The sequence below is a fragment of the Colletotrichum fructicola genome, assembly GCF_000319635.2.
Source record: "Colletotrichum fructicola Nara gc5 chromosome Unknown KSG_Nara_v1_contig05, whole genome shotgun sequence".
NCBI classification, from domain to species: Eukaryota; Fungi; Ascomycota; class Sordariomycetes; order Glomerellales; family Glomerellaceae; genus Colletotrichum; species Colletotrichum fructicola.
In genome coordinates this window covers 1,569,071-1,588,313 of record NW_027094055.1, presented here as the reverse complement: position 1 = coordinate 1,588,313, position 19,243 = coordinate 1,569,071, and the positions used below count along the sequence as shown (strand labels likewise).

At 52.5% G+C, this 19,243-nt stretch overlaps 6 protein-coding genes across 6 annotated transcripts; 3 read left to right on the top strand and 3 right to left on the bottom strand.

The window, feature by feature from the left end:
- Positions 1 to 1,101: 1,101 nt before the first annotated feature.
- Positions 1,102 to 2,052, top strand: CGGC5_v009123 (uncharacterized protein; the record flags this gene model as incomplete). Its single annotated transcript, XM_032037495.1, has 2 exons — positions 1,102 to 1,197; positions 1,486 to 2,052. The coding sequence occupies 2 exons, from the start codon at positions 1,102 to 1,104 to the stop codon at positions 2,050 to 2,052; spliced, it is 663 nt and encodes a 220-aa protein (XP_031883483.1).
- A 708-nt stretch (positions 2,053 to 2,760) lies between these two features.
- CGGC5_v009122 (uncharacterized protein) lies at positions 2,761 to 3,174 on the top strand (the record flags this gene model as incomplete). The annotated part of the gene is made up of 2 exons (XM_032037496.1): positions 2,761 to 2,872; positions 2,930 to 3,174. The coding sequence occupies 2 exons, from the start codon at positions 2,761 to 2,763 to the stop codon at positions 3,172 to 3,174; spliced, it is 357 nt and encodes a 118-aa protein (XP_031883486.1).
- A 168-nt stretch (positions 3,175 to 3,342) lies between these two features.
- On the bottom strand, positions 3,343 to 5,028 carry CGGC5_v009121 (putative aminotransferase; the record flags this gene model as incomplete). Its single annotated transcript, XM_032037497.2, has 6 exons — positions 3,343 to 3,737; positions 3,808 to 4,125; positions 4,185 to 4,354; positions 4,410 to 4,482; positions 4,547 to 4,806; positions 4,886 to 5,028. 6 exons carry the CDS (start codon positions 5,026 to 5,028, stop codon positions 3,343 to 3,345), a joined length of 1,359 nt encoding a protein of 452 aa, XP_031883485.2.
- A 1,504-nt stretch (positions 5,029 to 6,532) lies between these two features.
- CGGC5_v009120 (uncharacterized protein) lies at positions 6,533 to 6,924 on the top strand (the record flags this gene model as incomplete). The annotated part of the gene is made up of 2 exons (XM_032037498.1): positions 6,533 to 6,750; positions 6,807 to 6,924. 2 exons carry the CDS (start codon positions 6,533 to 6,535, stop codon positions 6,922 to 6,924), a joined length of 336 nt encoding a protein of 111 aa, XP_031883455.1.
- Positions 6,925 to 8,504: 1,580 nt separating this feature from the next.
- CGGC5_v009119 (uncharacterized protein) lies at positions 8,505 to 15,031 on the bottom strand (the record flags this gene model as incomplete). Its single annotated transcript, XM_066152121.1, has 4 exons — positions 8,505 to 10,055; positions 10,101 to 12,338; positions 12,404 to 12,504; positions 12,562 to 15,031. The coding sequence occupies 4 exons, from the start codon at positions 15,029 to 15,031 to the stop codon at positions 8,505 to 8,507; spliced, it is 6,360 nt and encodes a 2,119-aa protein (XP_066008423.1).
- A 1,230-nt stretch (positions 15,032 to 16,261) lies between these two features.
- YAT7 (ATP synthase subunits region ORF 7) lies at positions 16,262 to 17,603 on the bottom strand (the record flags this gene model as incomplete). Its single annotated transcript, XM_032037502.2, has 3 exons — positions 16,262 to 16,590; positions 16,701 to 17,422; positions 17,503 to 17,603. The coding sequence occupies 3 exons, from the start codon at positions 17,601 to 17,603 to the stop codon at positions 16,262 to 16,264; spliced, it is 1,152 nt and encodes a 383-aa protein (XP_031883738.2).
- Positions 17,604 to 19,243: the final 1,640 nt, after the last annotated feature.

Sequence of the window (19,243 nt, the reverse complement as noted above, 5' to 3'; positions counted from 1 at the left end):
CATTCGGCCACCACACTCGGGACCTGGATTGATTTGCACGATTCCAAGATGTGCATCTGAAATGAAAGATTCACTTGATCTTCCTTTGGTTTGTACTTTAATAGCAATGGACACATTAATTCGACTGAAAAAGGGTCATGGTTTCACCTTCACGGGCCAACATGTTGAAATGGCGGGGTATGCAGACGTCTACTTAATAAATAATAAATGTACGTGTAAGGTAGAAAGTAGGGTTGTCTCTGGCCCTCTCCTGCCTGCCCTTTGCCTCGGTGCTTGTCTGTCGTACCGGTCAACACCACACTTAGACACCTAGAGTGTCTGCCATACCTACTTAGGGAGGTTTGTGCCCAGCAATGGCAACCAGCGGGTGGAGAGGTGACAGTGCATATGCCGAGTATAGCCCAAATGCTAGCTCAACACCAAGTCATACTATCCAACGTTGGGAGCTCTTGGGTTCGATTCCCTTTTTGATCACTCTTTTTTTGTTTTTGTTTTCGTTCGTTGTGGTCTCATAGGGGTGCACCTGCTGGAAGTATCGAGATATTTCACAAAGGAGGCTCCGAACAGCTTGGCCTGGATCATACTGGCTTTGAAGAAGTTACCGCATCCCAGTGCTTTCCAACAATTCTGGAAACGCCAGGCAAGCACCCAGAAATTTTCATAACCCAACATTTTTGCAACACCTGAGATTCACCCTTCTTCAGGTTCACAGTCCGGGAAGTAGCAGGTTCTCTTGATACCCAACACCTGGGGCTCCTACCTGACTTTCTTTCAACTCTTCCTCTTCCGCTCACTTCCATCGTCGACTAAGCACATCCAGTCAGGGCACACGATAACCTTCACTCCTGCCCTAACTGGAATCTCCGCTCTTCCCTTCCACCATTCCATCTGCCTGAAAATTTCTCTTTTCATCCAAGTCCATCTCTTGCCAGAGTTTTCCCACCTTCCCCTCCACCACCCACCCACCTTCACACAAAAACAACAAAACACCTTCTCATCACCCGCTTCTCATCTCCATCTTCATCCCACCTACAACACTTGCACTTCATCTTTGCATCAACAACTGAACACTTCCCACCTTGTACTTCATCACAAGTCATCATGTCTTCTTCCGACAGCACCACCAAGAAGCCTCTCACCGACAGAGAGCTCGAGATTCTCAAGCATGCATGGAACTGCATGAAAACCCCGCCTGAGGTAAGAACACAACCCAGCCATCGTGGTCACTTCTATTTTTCGTCCTCTCCTGTGGTTACATACTCTACCTCACTGTCGTCATCCCCGCCATCCTCGTCGTCGTCCCTCGTCGTCGTCCCTCGTCGTCGTCCCTCGTCGTCGTCCCTCGTCGTCGTCCCTCGTCGTCGTCCCTCGTCGTCGTCCCTCGTCGTCGTCCCTCGTCGTCGTCCCTCGTCGTCGTTCCTCGTCGTCGTCCCTCGCCATTGTCTTTTTTCGTTCGCATGTCTTCAATACTGACCGTATGCATAGATCGACTACCCCAAGCTCGCCGAGGCCTGCGGCATGACCAACCCGCGCTCGGCCACCAACGCCTGGGGTGTCATCAAGAAGAAGCTCTTCGCTGACATGCCCGCCCCTGCCGCCAACGAGGACGGCACCGCTACCACTCCGGTCAAGCGCAAGCGTGCCACTCCCCGCAAGAAGGCAGCTCCCACTCCCTCCACCGAGGAGGACGACGAGGAGGCCGACGAGCTCACCAACGCCACCGAGGAGAAGCTTGTCGTCGAGACCCCCGTCAAGAAGAAGCGTGCCCCGGCTAAGAAGAAGGCCGCCCCCGTCGCCGCCAGCCAGGGCGACGCCGACGCCGAGGACACCGCCTCCCCTGAGACGCCTGCCAAGAAGAAGCGCGCCACCCCGGCCAAGAAGCGCACCCCTGCTAAGGTCAAGAAGGAGCAGGAGGAGGCTGCTGCTGCCGCTGAGGAGGAGGACGAGCTCACCACCACTCCCCAGGAGGAGCCCAAGTTCGAGGTGAAGGAGGAGGCTAAGGCCAAGGAGGACGTCCAGATGGAGGGTGGCCAGGACAGCGCTGAGATCTAGACTTCATCTGTCTTGCTTGGGGTTTCCTTCTCTGTCTTGCATGATGATCACGACTTTCCCTTTTTCTCATATGGTATTCGCGTTGGCTTTCAAGCGGGTTTGGCAACTCGGCTAGACGGGCTTAGTTGGATGGCGTTTGGGATGCGATATCGTGGTTCTTTTGGGATGGACACATGGTTTGGTGACGGCATGGCTCTCGAGAAGGGCTGAATTTTCGGATGGCATCTTAGCTTGATAAGATCGGTCAAAGAAACTGGTTAGGAAGTAATCGGATCAAGCTTTACCCACATTTTCAAGTTTTCGCACCATGGTGATTCGACTTTGCCGAATTTTCTGTTCCATCGTAGGTTCTTTCCTCCGTCCATGTCGTTGTTCTTCCCCAGGAAGGACCTGCCCATCATGCTCATCGTACCTTCCGAAGCATCAACAACAAGAATTCCAAGCAACAACACCAACGATGCGCTTCACTGATGAAACCTGCCACGCTCATGCCACCAATATCAATTCGATGTAACTATGGATGCGATCTTTCCCATTAATTAGTCCAAGCCGGCTATTGAGAGTCTCGTGAGACCCGCATCGGGCCCCTGGCTGGAAGGGATGATCGCATCCCTAGAAGCGCCTCCCTTCCTTTTTCGACCGCCAAATTCACTTTGTCAAGACATCTTCATCAAAAAGCAAATTACCTTCATCAAAGCGCATCTAAAAATGGCTCGAATCGTCGCCCTGCTCGCCACCATCGCCGCCATCTCCGGCGTCGCCTCCGCGGTGACCTGCACCCCGAGCGAAACCTACTGCGGCTCCCGTCTCCTCAAAATCGGTCTGATTCTCATGTCCTCCCTTCAAAATCAGCGTCGAAGCTAATTGAGAACTGCAGACGCGAACAATCGGAAAGCCATCAAATCGTCGCTAGCAGCGGGGAAACAGACCGCCGACGATGCCCACGTGAGCCAGTCCGTTTTCTGGTGCGTTCCGTCGGGATTGCCGGCGGGAGACTCGGGATTGCTCTTCGTCACGTACTGCGACCCGGCGAACGCCTGCCAGGAAGGGGGAGCGCTGGGCGGCGTTGGTGATGCGTGTTCTACTACGTCGAGTACGATCTCGCCTAAGATTCGTCGGTAGGTTGGGAGGGTAGAATGTTTCGGGCCCAAAGCACATACACGATCTCTCTGGCAGAGCATACGCAAACGAAGGATATGTAATCAAGCCATTTTTTATCTATTCACACTCTCTATTGAAAGAAATCTTTCCAGAATGCATCATATATGGTGCTCAAATCCAACCTTCCCTCTATTCCTGGATGTACTTCTTCAACCCACGCAGCCTCTCCTTAGCAGTCTCAAGCACGTCATCAGGCTTGCAGACCGCAAACCGGATGTAGTCCTCGGCAATGTGCGCGTTGGAGTCGGTATAGAACTCGGTGGGCGGGATGGCCGCGACGCCGACCTCCTGGATGAGGAACCACGCGAGCTTGAAGTCGCGCGGGCGGCTCGCGACGTGCGCGGGGAAGGGGTAGTCCTCGGGCAGCTTGACCTTGGCCATGTTGACGAGCACGAAGTAGCCGCCCTCGGGCTCGGAGTAGGGCATGCCGAGCTCCGTCCAGACCTCGTTGAAGCGGTCCATCTTGCCCTTCATGTCCTTGATGGTCTCGTCCCAGAAGCCGTGCTTCTCAGCTTCCTCGAAGCCTGTACGATGGCGTGTCAGCCTTTGTTCCTCTGCTTCATTGTCCGGCACAAAGGGAAGGGGTTCACGTACCGACGGCGCAGGCCTCCTGCAACGGTGAGACGGAGGAGTAGCAGATGCGAGTGTGTGCGGCGGAGACGTGTTGGATTAGCTCGGCAGGGCCCATGAGCCAGCCGACGCGCCAGCCGGTGGCGTAGAAGTTCTTGCCGGCGGAGCCGACGGTGATGGTCAGACTCTCGATCTCGGGGGAGAGGGTGGCGATGCGGGTGAAGGGGACGTAGAAGAGACGGTCGTAGACCTCGTCGGAGAGGATGATGATTTCGTGCTTGACGCAGAGGTCGCCAATCTTCTGGAGCTCGTCCTTGGAAAAGACCTTACCGACGGGGTTGTCTGTGTTGGGAGTCAGTGTCCATTGTCAGATTGAGATAACAGGGATGGGGTTGACGGACGCGGTGTGTTGAGGACAATCATCTTTGTCTTGGGGGTGATGGCGCGCTCGAGCTCGTCAAAGTCGATGGTCCAGTTGGCGGCGGAGGAGGTCTTCTCGCCGCCGTCCTTGGGCGGGTGGAGAGGCACGTAGGTGATCTTGCCGCCGGGCATCTCGATGTTGGAGATGTACCTGTTCAAGGTTCAGCACTTACATCTCACTTCCACCGCTTTCGGTGCTATCTCACTGGTCGAAAAAGGGCTCAAAGACGATGACCTCATCGCCAGGCTCAATGAAGGCCATGAAGGCGCTGAGCATGCCTAGATCCACCGTCAGTCCCTCGTCTCACCGCACATCTTCCTCTCGGTACGGATTCCCTCTCACCTTCATTGGCACCGGTGGTGATCGTGACCTCGGTCTCGGGATCCAGCGTGCGGCCCCAGTAAGGAGAGTAGGCGTCGGCAATGGCCTTCTTCAAGCGCGGGCGGCCCTTGGTGGGACTGTACTGGTTGCACTCGACGCGATCCAGGGCCTGCTTCGCGGCGTTGAGAATGAAGTCGGGCGGGTTGTAGCCGAAGAAGCCCTGGCCCATGTTGACGATGGGCTGCTTGGGCGAAGCGGCGGCGGCCTCGTTGACGATGGACCTGGCATCAATGGTCAGCACCGGTTCACAGGTCCGAGGATAAGAGTCACTGCTGACTCCTCATCAAGATCTTATCTCACCAAACATCCTGTCTGCGTCCGGCGACTCTGGCCGCGGGCTTGATCTTGCTGCTAAGACTCATCGTGGCCGTCGCGTGGAATCCTCTTCTGGCGGCGCTGCTGGGGATGCGAGACCGGAGGACAGGGAGGAGGAAAGAGTTCATGGAAGGATGGAAAGAAGGGAAACAACCGGAGGCAGGACAGGACGGCGTTTGAACTGGCTACAACTTGCGCCCTCCTCAATCGAGCTTCGAGTTAGAAGTCGGCGAATTGCACGACGCTGATTGCTTGACGGTGCTTGGGCCCCATTCGGTGCTGGATTACGCCATTTGCGACCCGATTTTCGGTCACTTCTGTGGCATCTGCAGCGGGGTGAGCCGCCCGTTTGTCGGTGCGCCGCTGTGGCTCTCTCTCTTTTGGCGGGGTAAAAAGCAGTGAGGGGCAGTAAAGCCCGATGATGACTAATCGCGGCTTCATTCCGACATGACCCCGACGCCGGCTTCGGCTATTCACGGTCATGACTTGGCATTCTTTCTCCAACTCAATCAGAAAAGGCATCTTATCACGATGGTGCTCTACAAGTCTGTATGCAATGCAATGCAATCAATGGCGAGCGCGGGAGCTGAATCCCTTTCAAGTTGCATCTGATATTCCGACAGCGTTTCTGCCATGGCAATACGGGGAAGCTAGCTGCCTGTCATCAACATCACCAATCATGCATCCCCTCGCCAAGAATAGCCCCAGACTTCGACAGAGTTCGGGCGAAGCTGCCAATTACTTGTGAAATATGATTAACCACATACGCAGCACAACAGCCTAACTTTGTTTTGGACAGGGTAGCATGGCGTTTACCTCGACACTGCCTAATTGCCGGAAGCGATACGCCTCAATTCCGCCCTACCCGCGGGTTTTCGCGAATCGGACGGCCCCCTGGCAGACAAGCAGAGACAAGCAACAGCCCCTATCGCAGATCTCTTAGTTGAGACTACTGCCAGGAACACCAAACCCTCCCGTGTCTCTCTCAATGCACTCCCATGAATGGCATCCTACTTGTCGATACTGTTTCTGCTGCCTTGGAAGGATTCCGTCCCATGATGAGTTCGGCTCCTACACGGCACTTACCCGCCATTTGGGGGCCAGATGCAGGGGGCTCGTGTTGTGAGCTCTTGAAATTTGTAACCCCAAATTCCCTAGGGAGAGTCTCCGTCGATGATCATTGAGCCGACGACTGTCTGGGTATTTGCAACGACAATGTTGTGCACACAAGTACATCGTCTTCCTGAAACAGTGACATCTCTCACGTCAGCCAAAGTCCTTTTGATAGATCTGCATGTAAATCCATGCCAAGTATCGACGATTTGTTGATTCGGACCTTCCACTACGCCTAGGTAGGTACTGACACTTCCGGCAGGAAGATGAGAAAGTCAAAGTTTCCCGCTTCGTCTGATCCCGATGACATGGGATGCTCAGCCCAGGGGCTTCACGACCGCAGCTCCAGGCTTCAGTATTTACACCGTTTGAGGGGGTCTCAAAAGATATAAGAACACGGCTTGTTTTCCACCTCGAAGTTGTATTCATCCAGCATCAGCATCAACATCTCCAACTCAAAGACTACACACTTATTCATACAATCTGCCCATAGCTCATTCCCCTAATAATACCTTCAACATGCAGTTCTCTACCGCTACCATCATGGCCTTCGTCTATGCTTCTCTGGCTCTCGCCAACCCCGTTCAGCTTGAGTCTCGCCAGGACCATTCCAAGGTCTCCTCCTTCAGCGACGACCTCTGCACGAACGGCGAGCAGGTCTTCGAGGTCACCGGCGTCGGGGCCCGTCGCTGCATCACGGTCTCCAACAAGCGCTCCATCAAGGTCGCTGATAAGCGGTAAGAAACGACGGACCTTTTTGTCGTGATTTTAAGTGTACTGATATGAGAAACAGCGGTTGCACGATCAAGACCTGGAGTGGTTCCAACTGCGGAGGCAGCGATTTCACTCTTCCTGACGGCGATCTTGACTGCCACTCCGTTCTCCACGCCGCGGTGGAGATCATTTGCTAGAGCTTGGGTACCATTGCATACAAGACTGCAGAAAGATGTTTGGGGATTCATAGCCTATACTCGCGGCGCACATGGGGATTCTTAGTTACTCTCATTAACAATGATATTGGATTTAAAAATAAAGTATGAAGGTCCTGCTGGCCGAGCAGTGTTGCCCGCTATCTAGGCAGTGACTAAGGTATAAATGTGTGTAATCCGTGTATCCTGCTAGACCCCTGCATAACTGTCTGCGTAGTCGCTTTCGTTGTCACTTTCGTCGTTGTCACCGTCGCCGCCAATCATCAATATTGTCATCGCTATCCATTCCTGTTATTTTCTCTACTAATATTATCCTTATAGAAGTGCTGAGTATGCTATCGTTATTGAGAACATGGCCCGGCTAGTAAATCCTGAGTATAAGCCGACAGCAAGCAACCGTGTCTCCTGATTTGTCCATATAAAGTCTCAGCCAAATGTAAACACTAAGGAATGAGTACCTTCCTGGTACCATTAACTAGGCGCACACCTTGTTGGCGAACATAACTCGTTGGATGTCTCCCATGCACAATTAGGACGTGCATTTCGTGGTTTCGAAAACTACCTTGACAGTACAGGAAGAAATTTGAATGAAAACTCTTTCTCCTACAGAAACAGCTCCTCACTCTAGACCTCGCTCGGCAGTCATCGTGGCAGACTTTCAGCAGCCGATTGATATCAAAAAGCAAGCATCAAGCGAGCAGGATGAGTCTGGGGCTTTGAGTTCAAATCAGTTGGCTATCAATGCATGCCGGAACCATACTGGCGTGGCGAAGTTCATCTGTCGTCTACTCACAAACCTGCGAATGTACGTCAGACCCGGCTGTCACTGATATTCCCGCTGATTCATCAAGTAGACTCGGTCTCCTCATCTTGTTTTCATGGCTTGCATACAATGTAATGGCAGCGATCCGCGTTGGAAGTTTATTCTCGAACGCATCGTGGTTCGGTGGAGACATGACTCTGACATGGGTCTTCACGATCTTTTACGCCGAGAGGCTTGTATACCTCCTTTTTCATTAGGTATCCAGAAGTTCGTTCTGAACTCTTTTTGTCAGAAGACCTAGACGAACACGAGCCATTGCGGGCGGGAGTTCTTGGGGTTCAGAGTCTAGATCTTCATTTCTGCCCCCATTTATTAGGGACAGCTACACGGAAACCTCATGAAGACCGGGAAGACTCAGTCCCCTTAAGACTTTCTAAGACTTTCATCAAAAAGTGAAATCAGGATTATAAGCTACCAGTAGGGATTGTGATTATCTACAGCACCGTCCTGCCATGACGCAACGCAAATGCTCTGAGAGGAAAGGCCGGCCGTACTCCATGTTCTCGAAGAACTCCAGCAAAGACAATGAGTTTTGCTGGCCGGGCAGTGTCCCCTATGATCCGTATAGTAGTAGAGAGAACAACGACGATAAAGGACGACGGCGATAGACGACGACAACAATAGCGATAACAATAGCGATTACTACGGCGATAACGACGGTGATGCTTTAGCACGAGCAACGGATTACGCGCGCGTGTGTGGACAATGTCCGGCTAGAAAATCTCAACACAATAGTCCATCAGGACAGTCCAACATAATCTGCCAACATATCCAGCACCTGGTTGTACAAACGAGTCTGGGCGATCAGGGTCGGGAAGAACCTCAGAACGTGAGGCTTCAAAGTGGTCGCGAGATTTCCCCGCGATTTGGCATCGCGTGCAAATGGCTCCAGCTTCTGGATCAACAGCCAATTGCTGCCAATGTCGTCCAGCAGGGTCGATGGCTTTTGTTCCTTGGTAGACATCGCGTCCCTTGGGCGGGATTCAATCTTCTCGGGTATGCGACTAACATATGTGCAGCGATGCAGGACGCGCCAGGCCTTCGTGCGTGCGTTGCCGGTTTCGTTCCTCAGTCCTTCGCGCAGAGTCCGCAGCAGTTGAGCATTGGGCTCCGGTGACTCCTCAAGCCAGACATGGTTCAGAACGTGCTCGAAGAAAGTGTCCGTTGCCTCCACGCTTGGCTCCAGCCAGAAGCTCATCCATCTATACGCATCAACTGCGCCAGGGGTCTTGAAGTACTTGCCGGTGTTTTTGTCCTGGTACCTGATGTCAACGGATGGAGGCAGCTCCGTGGCTAGCTCAAAGCCTTCCTCGGATGACTTGTCCTTCGTCATGACGAAATTCAAATGGGCGCTGAATAAGGAATCAACGGAACAATTTTCCTTGATACCCAGGACCTGCACATCCTCCTCCACTGAGTCACCCAGACTGGTTGTGGTGTCCAGGTTCCCTCCAACCTCAGACTTGACCATATCCAGAGTCGAGTTCGTCTGTTGAAACGTTCCTCCGTCTGCGGTCCACACATATGCGTTGCAAATATTGCGATGCGTACGTTCAGGGAGCCCATCGGTATAGAGGAGTGATTGACGGTCATATTCGCCTTGGAGTTGTTCCTCGGCCCGGCGGATACGCTCACGGAGTGCGTAAGCTTCTGTCGGCTTGTAATACGACGCGTCCTTGGGGGCCGAGGACACCGCAGGATAGTCTGGGTCATTGTTTATACCTCTCCGGCCATCAAGGCAACCCTGTTTGGTGTAGGTAGGGTTGATCTCAAAGGATACAAGGTTGCGGTCTTTGGGAATGTCTGGATTGGGCCGCATCTGGTAGGCGACAACGGGCGCAATGGACCCACGCATCTGGAGCCGGAGTGCGAAAACATCCGCGACCTCACTCTCAATGAGAGCGAGACCCGTGTTAGACGGCTTGAATCCCACCTGCTTCTTGGCGTCGTCGCCGTCCTTCCAGATACTAGTCAACTGGACGCCCATCTCCATATTGACGTTCGTCGTCGATGCATGAACTTCGTTGTTGACCATGCCAGCCGAGACATCGACGGCGACCGTCCCAGAATCCACAATACTACCCTCGCCTATCTTTGTCTCGACTCCCATGCCGGTCATGACCTCCCAACCGATCCCACCGCCCACCTTGGAAGACACCGCTTCGCCAGTGCTGGCTTCCGCACGCGCGCTGTATGAGTAGGTGCATTTCGTGCTCTGTTTGAATTTCACAGATGACGTGGGTGCCTTGTCCTTGTTGATGAAGGAATCGGCTGGGACAGGCGGCGCGCCCTCGATAAACCCAATAAGGGTTGGCGAGGTTCGAACCTGACTGACCCATTCCGTCTTCAGAGCGCCGATACGAAAGCCTGTTACTAGACACCACTCGCCGTGCTCGTCGATATAGGCGTAAGCTCGTTTGTAACTGCCTTCCAAGGTGCCGCTCGCACTTATCTCCATGTCGCCATACTCAGCCACAGAAGGCCCAGCAACTATGATGGCCCCGTGAGGTGAGTGGATATCGGGTCCCAGCGTGTGATCTGCGCAGGGGGAATCATGTCCAACAGGCGCTTGGGATGGTACTGCGTTCGCCTCAGACCCAAAGAGTGGCGTAAGGTGCCAGCAATTGGCTGAAGTGTCCGTAAGCACAGCATGTGACCCCTGAGATGAGTTCCCTGGTGAGTCGACGGCCTTCTCATCATGGAATGGAAGATACACGGCGAGATCTGCCGTAGTCTCGGTCAATGAAGTGTTCATTGAGTCGCAGATGTTCTCTCGAGTTCGCGGCGTGTTCCAAATACGCAGCTCGTCGAATTCGCCACAGAATCCGGGGTCGGGGCGAAGAAAACAACACTCCTCATTCCCGTAAGCCATCAAAACGTTTCCGATCGACAATTGATGCGGTCCTGTCGGAGCAGCCTGCTCCAGGAATCTCTTCTCATCGGAGCCTGGCTGATTATGCTTGACCTTCGAAGCATTGATGTGAAACGATAGCTGGGAATCTGGGTCATACGGACTGCGCATCCAGCTCGGCTTACCCTGGAACTTGCCATGGTTGCGATTCAGATCATCCACGAGGCTAACGCCCCCTCCTTCCCGACAAGACCATGAGCCAATCATGCCTTTCGTGTTTTCAGGGTCAGCACACAGCTCGAAAGCTGATTCAGGAAGTTGAATCGCCGAGGAGTATAGTCGGATAAATCCAATGGCGCCTCGTAACCCGCTTTCTTTGGCCCACGACGCACCACCGAGAGAGAGAGGTGAATTGTTCCTCTGCACAGTGCCGTGAATCTGATGACCTCCAACTTGGCTCTTGAAAGCAATGTCATCGTTCTCGAGATCTTGCACGCTCCTCGGAATCATCTCAAATTCCACCTCCCCCTTCGAATCCCACGCACGCATGGTAACCTGCTGGCACGGCCTTGGGGGCTTGCTCCTTGGTGGCTGACCATTCTGCATAGTTTCTTTCTGAGAGACTTGAACGAGCTTGCGCGAAAGAAAGACCTTGTATGCCTTACCCGTGTCGAAGGCTTGTGGTGATTCGAACACGCGCCGTTGTGCATTGGTGCCATCCTCGCCCATAGCCCAATAAGAGAGCTGGAGTCGGTTGCTTGACGAGACCTTCACATTCAAGGGTGTTGAATCTGCGTTGCTGTCACCTTTCACGAGGATGCAATGCTCGCCATTATCACCGTCAGGCCTCTTGTTGAGTTTAAGTGTAAAGGCCAGTGAGAAGTCGGAGACATTCCACTCTTCCGATGTACCTAGGTCAACGTAATCCTTGCCCGAGCACATGAGGGCGAACGCGCTTTGGCTTGAACAAGCGAAATGCGTCCACTGGCCAAACCTCAGGGTCGAGGGCAAGCTGACTGCAAATCGCGTTCCGTTGACGTTGCCAATCATGTCGAATGTATCACCTCCCCGTGATGGTTTAGTGATACCAAGGACGAATGTCTGTTGTTCCTTGTCCAAGCCCTCAGCGCGTGGCAGCCGTTCTGACGTGTAAGCAACCGCGATGGTATTGATCGATTCCGGTTCAACCTTGATCCAAGTCTCGAAAGAAATTCCAGGAGAGGCAGACGTCGCCACTGTATCCTCCAGCATGGAGTAGCATTTGGTGCGACCATCAAGTCGGAGAGCAGTCGAGCGAGGTGGGGAACCGAAATATGGGCCCTGGCTGCTACCGCTGATGAAGCTAGTTCCAGGGACTTGGATATTTGCTTCCGATGCTTTGGCGACCGCACCGCTGATCACGGCCGATGGGGACCAGGCCATGCTCACGATTCCGGATCCAAGTGAGAAATTACCAGCAGATTTGCCTTCACAAGTGACCAGGAGTTCATGCTGATAACCCTTGGCCGTCACCTCTGCACCTTCACCAGGCGGGCTCCCTTTCGATCTCTGGTCGTTGTACAAAACGGCGACGAGAGTCTTGTCTCCAGCTTGCGCGTCTTTGAGAACAAAGTAGCTCCGCATACCGATACTCAAAAATGTTCCTGCCGTAATGGAGTCCGTGAGAATATCCAAAAGCGCAATTTCAGTTGGCGGTGTCTCCATGTCTGCGTAGCCGTTTGTCTGTTTCATGGAGTATGTCAGAACAAGGCTGAGAGAAGTTCAACACAAGTGGTAGGCAAACTCACGGTAATTTCTACCAGCTGAGCCACATGGCCGATAGTACGTGTTGTCGCCAGTTTAGTGCCGTTAATCAGGCTGCAGAGCTCTTCCAACTTTGAAGGGACGCCTGAATCGTTTCCAATCAGCACAGAACATGAAGGCCAGTTAGTGAGAAAGTTCTTACCTCCCCACGTCTCGACTATCTTCTTTCCATCGACCATATTGGCCGTCAGCTTTAAGTTGAAAGCCAAGTTCTCAGGCGCCCAGGGGCACAGATCCGTCTGAACGACTACGTTCTTCGCGTGTCGAAGCTTGCTCGTTGCCAGCAGGCCCTTGTTTTCACCGAGAGTCGATGCACAAAGCTCCGTGGCCACAGCCTTGCGAGATATGTTGTAATTCAAGGCTGAGAAGTGCCCCTCTCCAGAAGCTCCTCGTGCTTTGAAATAGACTGTCACGGTTCCTGTGGCAGACTCAAAAGCATAGGGCGCCGAGGGCTCACATCCAACCGCATCAAGGGCAACAACTCCTCCAAAGATCTCCATGCCTTCACCACCGACATACAAGAGAGCTGTTGGCACATTCAATCCCACTGTGCCGACCTTTGCGCTGGCAGAATTGAAGGAAGCGGCCGTTAGCGCCGGGGGATTCATCAAAGCTGGCGTGTCGGCAAGAGTGCCGTCAGATAGCAAGCCGAAGTCGAGGGCCGCCAAACGCAGAGGTGAGGCGTCAGTACCAGAAATGAAGCAAATGAGCACTCTGGCTCCACGCTTCATATGCTTGGGCTGCGCACCATCGCCGGACTTTTGCTTCGAACTCGATCCCCCTTCCGAGTCGGTCGTCTTCTTTTCGGATACAGCGACTTGCTCGTTATAGACTGTGGCGCAAAGACCGCCTTTGATCTGCAGGGGAGCCGATAGACGCAGTATCCGTCGCGAGAGTCCATAGCTTGATACCATAGGCGCAGCTGATCGAACCCAGCTGTCGGAAGACGGTGTACCATCTTCAGGAGAGACGACCATCAGTTCACGATGATTGACTGTCGCGTCGAAGGCGGTCGTGCCGGAGTCTTCGTCGAAGTGCCAACACGATTCCAGATCGGGTTCTAGACCCGTGGCGCGCTTACACATCCTGTCTTTGATAGCAGATGGATGGAGCGGACGGCTCCAAACACGTACTTCTTCGAAGAGTCCTGTAAAGTAGCTTGTTGGCCCCTTTGGTTGCAATCCGATTCCTAAGAACGAGCCAGGAGGGTTACTGCTGGTGGCGGAGCCTGCTGCCGCTCCGTTAATTGCCACTCCATAGGTTGACGTTGTCGGGTTGTAGGTGACAGCAATGTGGTTCCATTCATCTGCCTTCAGAGCTGTTTCTGATGTAACGATTGCCTTCTTCTCACCAACCAATTGAATGGTCAGTCGAAGTTCGTCATTGATGAAAGTCCCCGGACTATTGTCTGAAACACGAAACACTGAGAAGCTAGGGTCCTTGGTCGTTTCCTCCGTTCCGTTGTCGGCGGATTCGGGTTTCACCCAAGCCTCCAAGGTGAAGCCATCAAGCAGGCTCGTGAGGTCGATAGGCTTCCTCAGCTGAAGCCCTGCATCGCCGCTCAACTCAACGGCACGCTTCGACGCCGGCGTCTTGGGCATGATGGGAACTCTCGCTTTCGAACAAGTTCCGCTACCGTCGTCTTTTGCGGCTGTGCAGGGGCCTGGGCCATTGGTGAACACCTTGGCGGTTGGATGTGTATCCGAGTCGCACGTGTAGTAAACATGTCCGTGTAGATCGAACAACCCGTTGGAAGCTACATCGGTGGTTAAACACTCGATCTGTCCCATTTTGCAAGAATAAGCGAAGATCATCCACTTAGTGACATTATTGGTCACAGTGGGTGCTCGAAGAACGCAAAAGCGGCCGTCGACAAGGTCTTGAACAAACCGAAGTGAATGTGTAGGTTCGTAGAACGGCTCATCATTGATGTCTTTGACACGAAGCGTATCCTGCTCATTAAGCGGGATCTGTTTCTGACGGCTTCGCTGGTACCGCGTCTCCAAGGGTTGACTGAGAGTGGACCCGACGAGCGCAAATCGATCGCAAAGGAGGTTGTTATCAACCGGTGGCTTTCCGTCATGGCTCTCTGACATGAATTGATTTGGCCACTCGACCTCCGCCGATGCGCTCTGGCGGAAGACATATATATATCGGCCATCGGACAGGACTTGAAAGTCAAAGACCTTCTGGTTCATCAGGCATAGGGAAGATGAGAGCCATTGATCCAGCTTCTGCTTTTGGCTTTGCGAGCGAATGACCTTTCGGTAGCTTCGATCGACAGCTGGGATCTGATAGACGGGAATTGCTTCTTCGCCAACGACCCTGACCTCAGACGAAAACTGCAGCCTCTTCGCATTGCTAGACCAACACTGCGAGTCGAGCTTATCAGTATCGGCGGCTGCCGTCGTAGACTGGCCGTTGCTGGTCGTGGCCCCGTCCTGGAGATCGAGAATTGAGTAGTCGAAGAAGAATGAATTGCTTTGTGTCTTGCCTAAGGCTATGGCTATGGTAACGCCGTTGTGGGTGACGAGTCGAGTGCAGACGTAGCGACCATTCAGCTGGGCTGTATAACGTTGCAAATTCGGCTCGAGGATATCTTGAAGTGACATGATGAATCCAGATATTCAGAGAAGTGGATTTGAAGTGTAACGGTGGTTGAGTAAGTGGTTCGTGATGTTCTCGACGTGCTAGAGAAGTGGAGGTTTAAGATAGATGTGTGTATGCTCTCTTGGCGCAAGGACGAAAGCTGTCCTTGACCGCACGTTCTATGTACCCAACATTTGACCTTCTTTTACTGTGACAAGATCGGAATACTATTCGTTCGTTGCAGATGGTGATTGACCCTGTGAGCTAGCAAATGTGGGTGCAAGTATTTGGCTTGGCAAAGCCAAGTTGCAAGCTATCTTGAGACAGCGCCTTCGTTTGGTACAACCGCGACGCCGGATTCAGTCATGCACAGTAATTAACGCGCACTGGCTGGCGTTCCAGGCGTTCAACCGCTCGTGGCGATTCATCCCACGGCCACGTTAAGTGCAGCCAGAGAGCAATTGTCGCGATTAGCAGCTGCACGACAAGAAGCCTTCCAAGAGCGGGGTGAATTTGGAGAATCGGTCGCGCCTGAGCTCTTGTCTAATGGCTTGAGCCCTTTACGTCACCGTAGTCATTACAGTCAGGATTTGTGACTACTGACCAAGGACTAGCTTTCTCTTCTTAGTGGTGAACATGTGTGTCACCGTGCACTTGCGACATGGTCCCATGAACGCCGCCCCCTCATCACTGCCACCAAGGCTGAAGGAATATCGAGATTCGCAATTTTTGATACGTATTGAACAATATACTGTCTTGTTTCTTATAGTGTGTAAGATGCGGCTTAGAGATGAGAAAGACTTTGCTCCAGTTTGCGGGCTTCAATTAAGTGACAGGGTCCTCCATTTTCGTCAAGTGATGGGTTGTTTCAGCAGAGACGTGGTTCAATGGCATCAGGTGTGACGAAATCGCAAGCAATACACACATTTTTATCGAGCCAGATACCAACGCCCCGTGGGTAATACGGTCAACAAGAAAACACCAACTATCAACTAACCTCAACTTTCGCCTGGAAGGGGAAAGATGGTATGTAGCCGCCGTGATAGATATTATCCACGTTAGCAAGAACTATCCTCTTCCGCCTATCTTGCTGCGGAATCCCCGCCCGAAAGACGTATTCGAATTGCGGTGGCATCTACTCTGCTGAACTATTCACATTACAGTGGAGTTCTGGCACGAATTTGATAAATATCAGGAGAAACAGTAAAAAGAGAGTTATGAAGGGAATCATCGACAAGACCTCCTGCACGACCCTACACCTGAGCAAGAGCAATATAACACCCCTTGCACTGGAAAAAGCCTTGCTCGTTATCCCAGGTGTTGAACTCTGCGTACACCCTCTTCTCGTCACAGGTCGCATATAAATCTACTTGGAGATTTCTGTCGGGCTCCACATCAATATGCGAAAAAGCATAGAAGAGTTGAGCAGGTTTCTCCTTCATTGGGAAGGTATAATCGCTCGTGAGTTTCACATCCTTTGTCTGGCGTTGATCGAATGCGATGTCGAGAGGGCCGGAGCGGATAGACCACTCATCTGGCTCGTGTGCAACCCAAGAGGCCGTTATGTTGTAGATATTGGAATCTGAGAAGCGGAAGTTAGCCTTCGGATTGAAAATGTAATATATCGGCACCAATACAGATGTTTTAGGGGCTGTCCAGACAAAAGGAGAACGGGGAAGAGGAGAGACTAACCATTCCAGGTCTTCAGATGGACTGTAAAACCGTTCTTATCAATGTCCGAAGGCGCCACGTCGATGCGCACGACCTTGCTCTCTTCAGTGTCAAATGCACTAATGAAGACAACGACATTCGGGGTCTGATTGAAAGCTTTCCCAAAAGTCTGTCGGGTCCATCGCTCGTTTCCTCCAGTCAGACTGTCCCATCTGGCACTCCCAGTCTGAACTCTTTCATCCGCCGGTTTGAAGGAAAGAACGTTGCAAATTGCTGCGTTCAGGCATGTCTCGTCCCAAGTTCCCATATTGACTGTGTACCCAACGCTGTCGACGTTGGAAACCTCGGACTTGAGGCGAAAGTTGGCATTGATACCCATGTCCACTTTGCGAATGCCAGTCACGATGTTGGCGGTACAAGATGTGCGGAAGAAGTGTTTGGCGATGGAATCTTTCGAGAAGTCGGATGTATCGCATTGAAAGAACGCAGCCTCCAAGACCTTGGGGTATAAAGACTGCACGAGACCTCGAGCCTCTTGATCTATGAAACAATTGCCTTGTCGTATCTCAGTCGTGCTGTTGACTAGTCGAGCTGGGACATCATAATGCATGATCGACTCGGGGTCCGGTAGCTGGTCACATCCTTTGGCGTCACGGAGCAGTTCAGCGTTGAACGTATCGCACTCCCGTTCAAGTTCGACCTCCTTCCATGATAATGGCCACTGATTCAGCTTGGCATGAGGCCTAGAACGCTGTGTCAGTTCACTGCATAGTTGCGCAATTCTGCTGTTAATTTCTTTATTCAATAAGGAGGCTTTACTCACAGCCCAAGAGCGTGACCAAAAAGATGAAGAGCGAGTCTCTTGATAGAGGCGTGCGAGTACACAGCCTTGGAGCTCTTCCATCCCCCAAAGTTGAAGTTCATCGTAGGCTCCATCTGTGAGGGAATACTATCAGCTGCCACGGCCCCGATGCAGCTCCAACTTGGCATGTCGGTCCGAAATGATATGCGAATGTCTGCGAGCTCGCCAGCGCGAGCCTCTCTCATTTCAAGCGTTTTCCCAAGCTCACTAAACCACTCGTTTATAGCTTCTTTGACAATGTCGATCGCAAACTCGGGTGTCTTGCTCTCTTTTCGCGGTATGATCGAATAGCTGAGCTGTGAGCCCCGGGGCCATTGTACAATGGTGTCGATTCCTTCAGGGGAAATTATTGGGTAAACCGGGTCGCCTGGCACACAAAACAACGCCGGTGTGGCGTTCATGTACGCGAAGCTGGGCGTCTTGGTGATGATAGAAGTAGTAGACATACTGCGCGGTTGGGTTTGTTCAATCTTCCCTCAAAATTCTGTCGATAGACAATAATTTTGTAGTCAGTGTTGAGTGAAGCAGGCTTGATCTGTCGAGACTATGTTTGTATAGAAGCTGGTCGTGGTGAGCATCCCATACAGAATGCACATGCCGCAAAAGTCCGGCGCAATAAAGTCCCAAGAGGGCTGTACTTTTACCGTACTACGCTCTTCCTCATTGCTCCGGAACGGCGTCTAATCAATAATGCCTCTACTCCAAAAGCCACTTCCCACTAGGTGTAGCCCGGGATGGCCTAGACTGCTCTTAGAATACATGAGGATGGTTGGTCTCGCACGTTGGTCCAGTACTTCTCGCCGTTAAGCACGATCTCTTGTTTTCGCACAGTAGGCCCAGGCGACTTGATGATCGTCTTGTGGCTGTGGAAGAATGACAGCTGAACGTGGGATCAACAGACTTCCCCACGAAACCAAGACATTGATCCCCTACCTACTACCCGCCAAAAAAGGCCGGCCATATTAGCCACTCGGGTATCAATCCACCTTTCGGCTAAAGGCACCGGACACAGCAAGGCGTTTAGCTGTTCGAAACGTTTGCGTAGGTGGCTCCTCATGTGGAGGAGGCGGCCGCTAAGGTAGAGCTTGAGTTTTCGAAGATCACTAGCTAACATCTCCACGAGGTGCTAAAGCGGGCGCCGGACGTTCAGCTCTTCGCGTTGGCGCCCTAGTAATACCAGTCTAAACTAAATCTCAACTTCAGTCGCCCATCATGCTGTTCAGCTCCAGACCTTTTGCCAGTGAAAATGGAGCTCAAGGTATTCGCGTCCAGCCTCTTGCGTAGATGTTTTAGGCGTTGGGCCTTGGCACATTGGCAATCGAAGGGGCCACTAAAATGCGCATGTCTCGGTACTTGAGGTGATCGATCAGCTTCCATGGCGATCTTGGCGCGGGATGTTCCGTGACCCGGTGAGGGATACAGCTGGTGGCGGGGGCAGTTCCAGTGCGAAGAGAGGCGTTGCGGTTACATGTCACATGGGAGACCGCCGCTTGAGCGGGTATAACATGTCACACAAGCACCTCAGTGAAGAGCGCAGCGGATGGAACCGGTCGATCATGCTAATACCAAGGAGGTGAGATGACGTGAATTGTCATAGAGTCGCGATGGCGTCAGGCCGAGGTAAAAAAAAATACTTTCTCCCTCATAAGCGTTTTGATAGTGACCCCCTCGGTGTATATGACCCATGAGATTATAAAGAGAT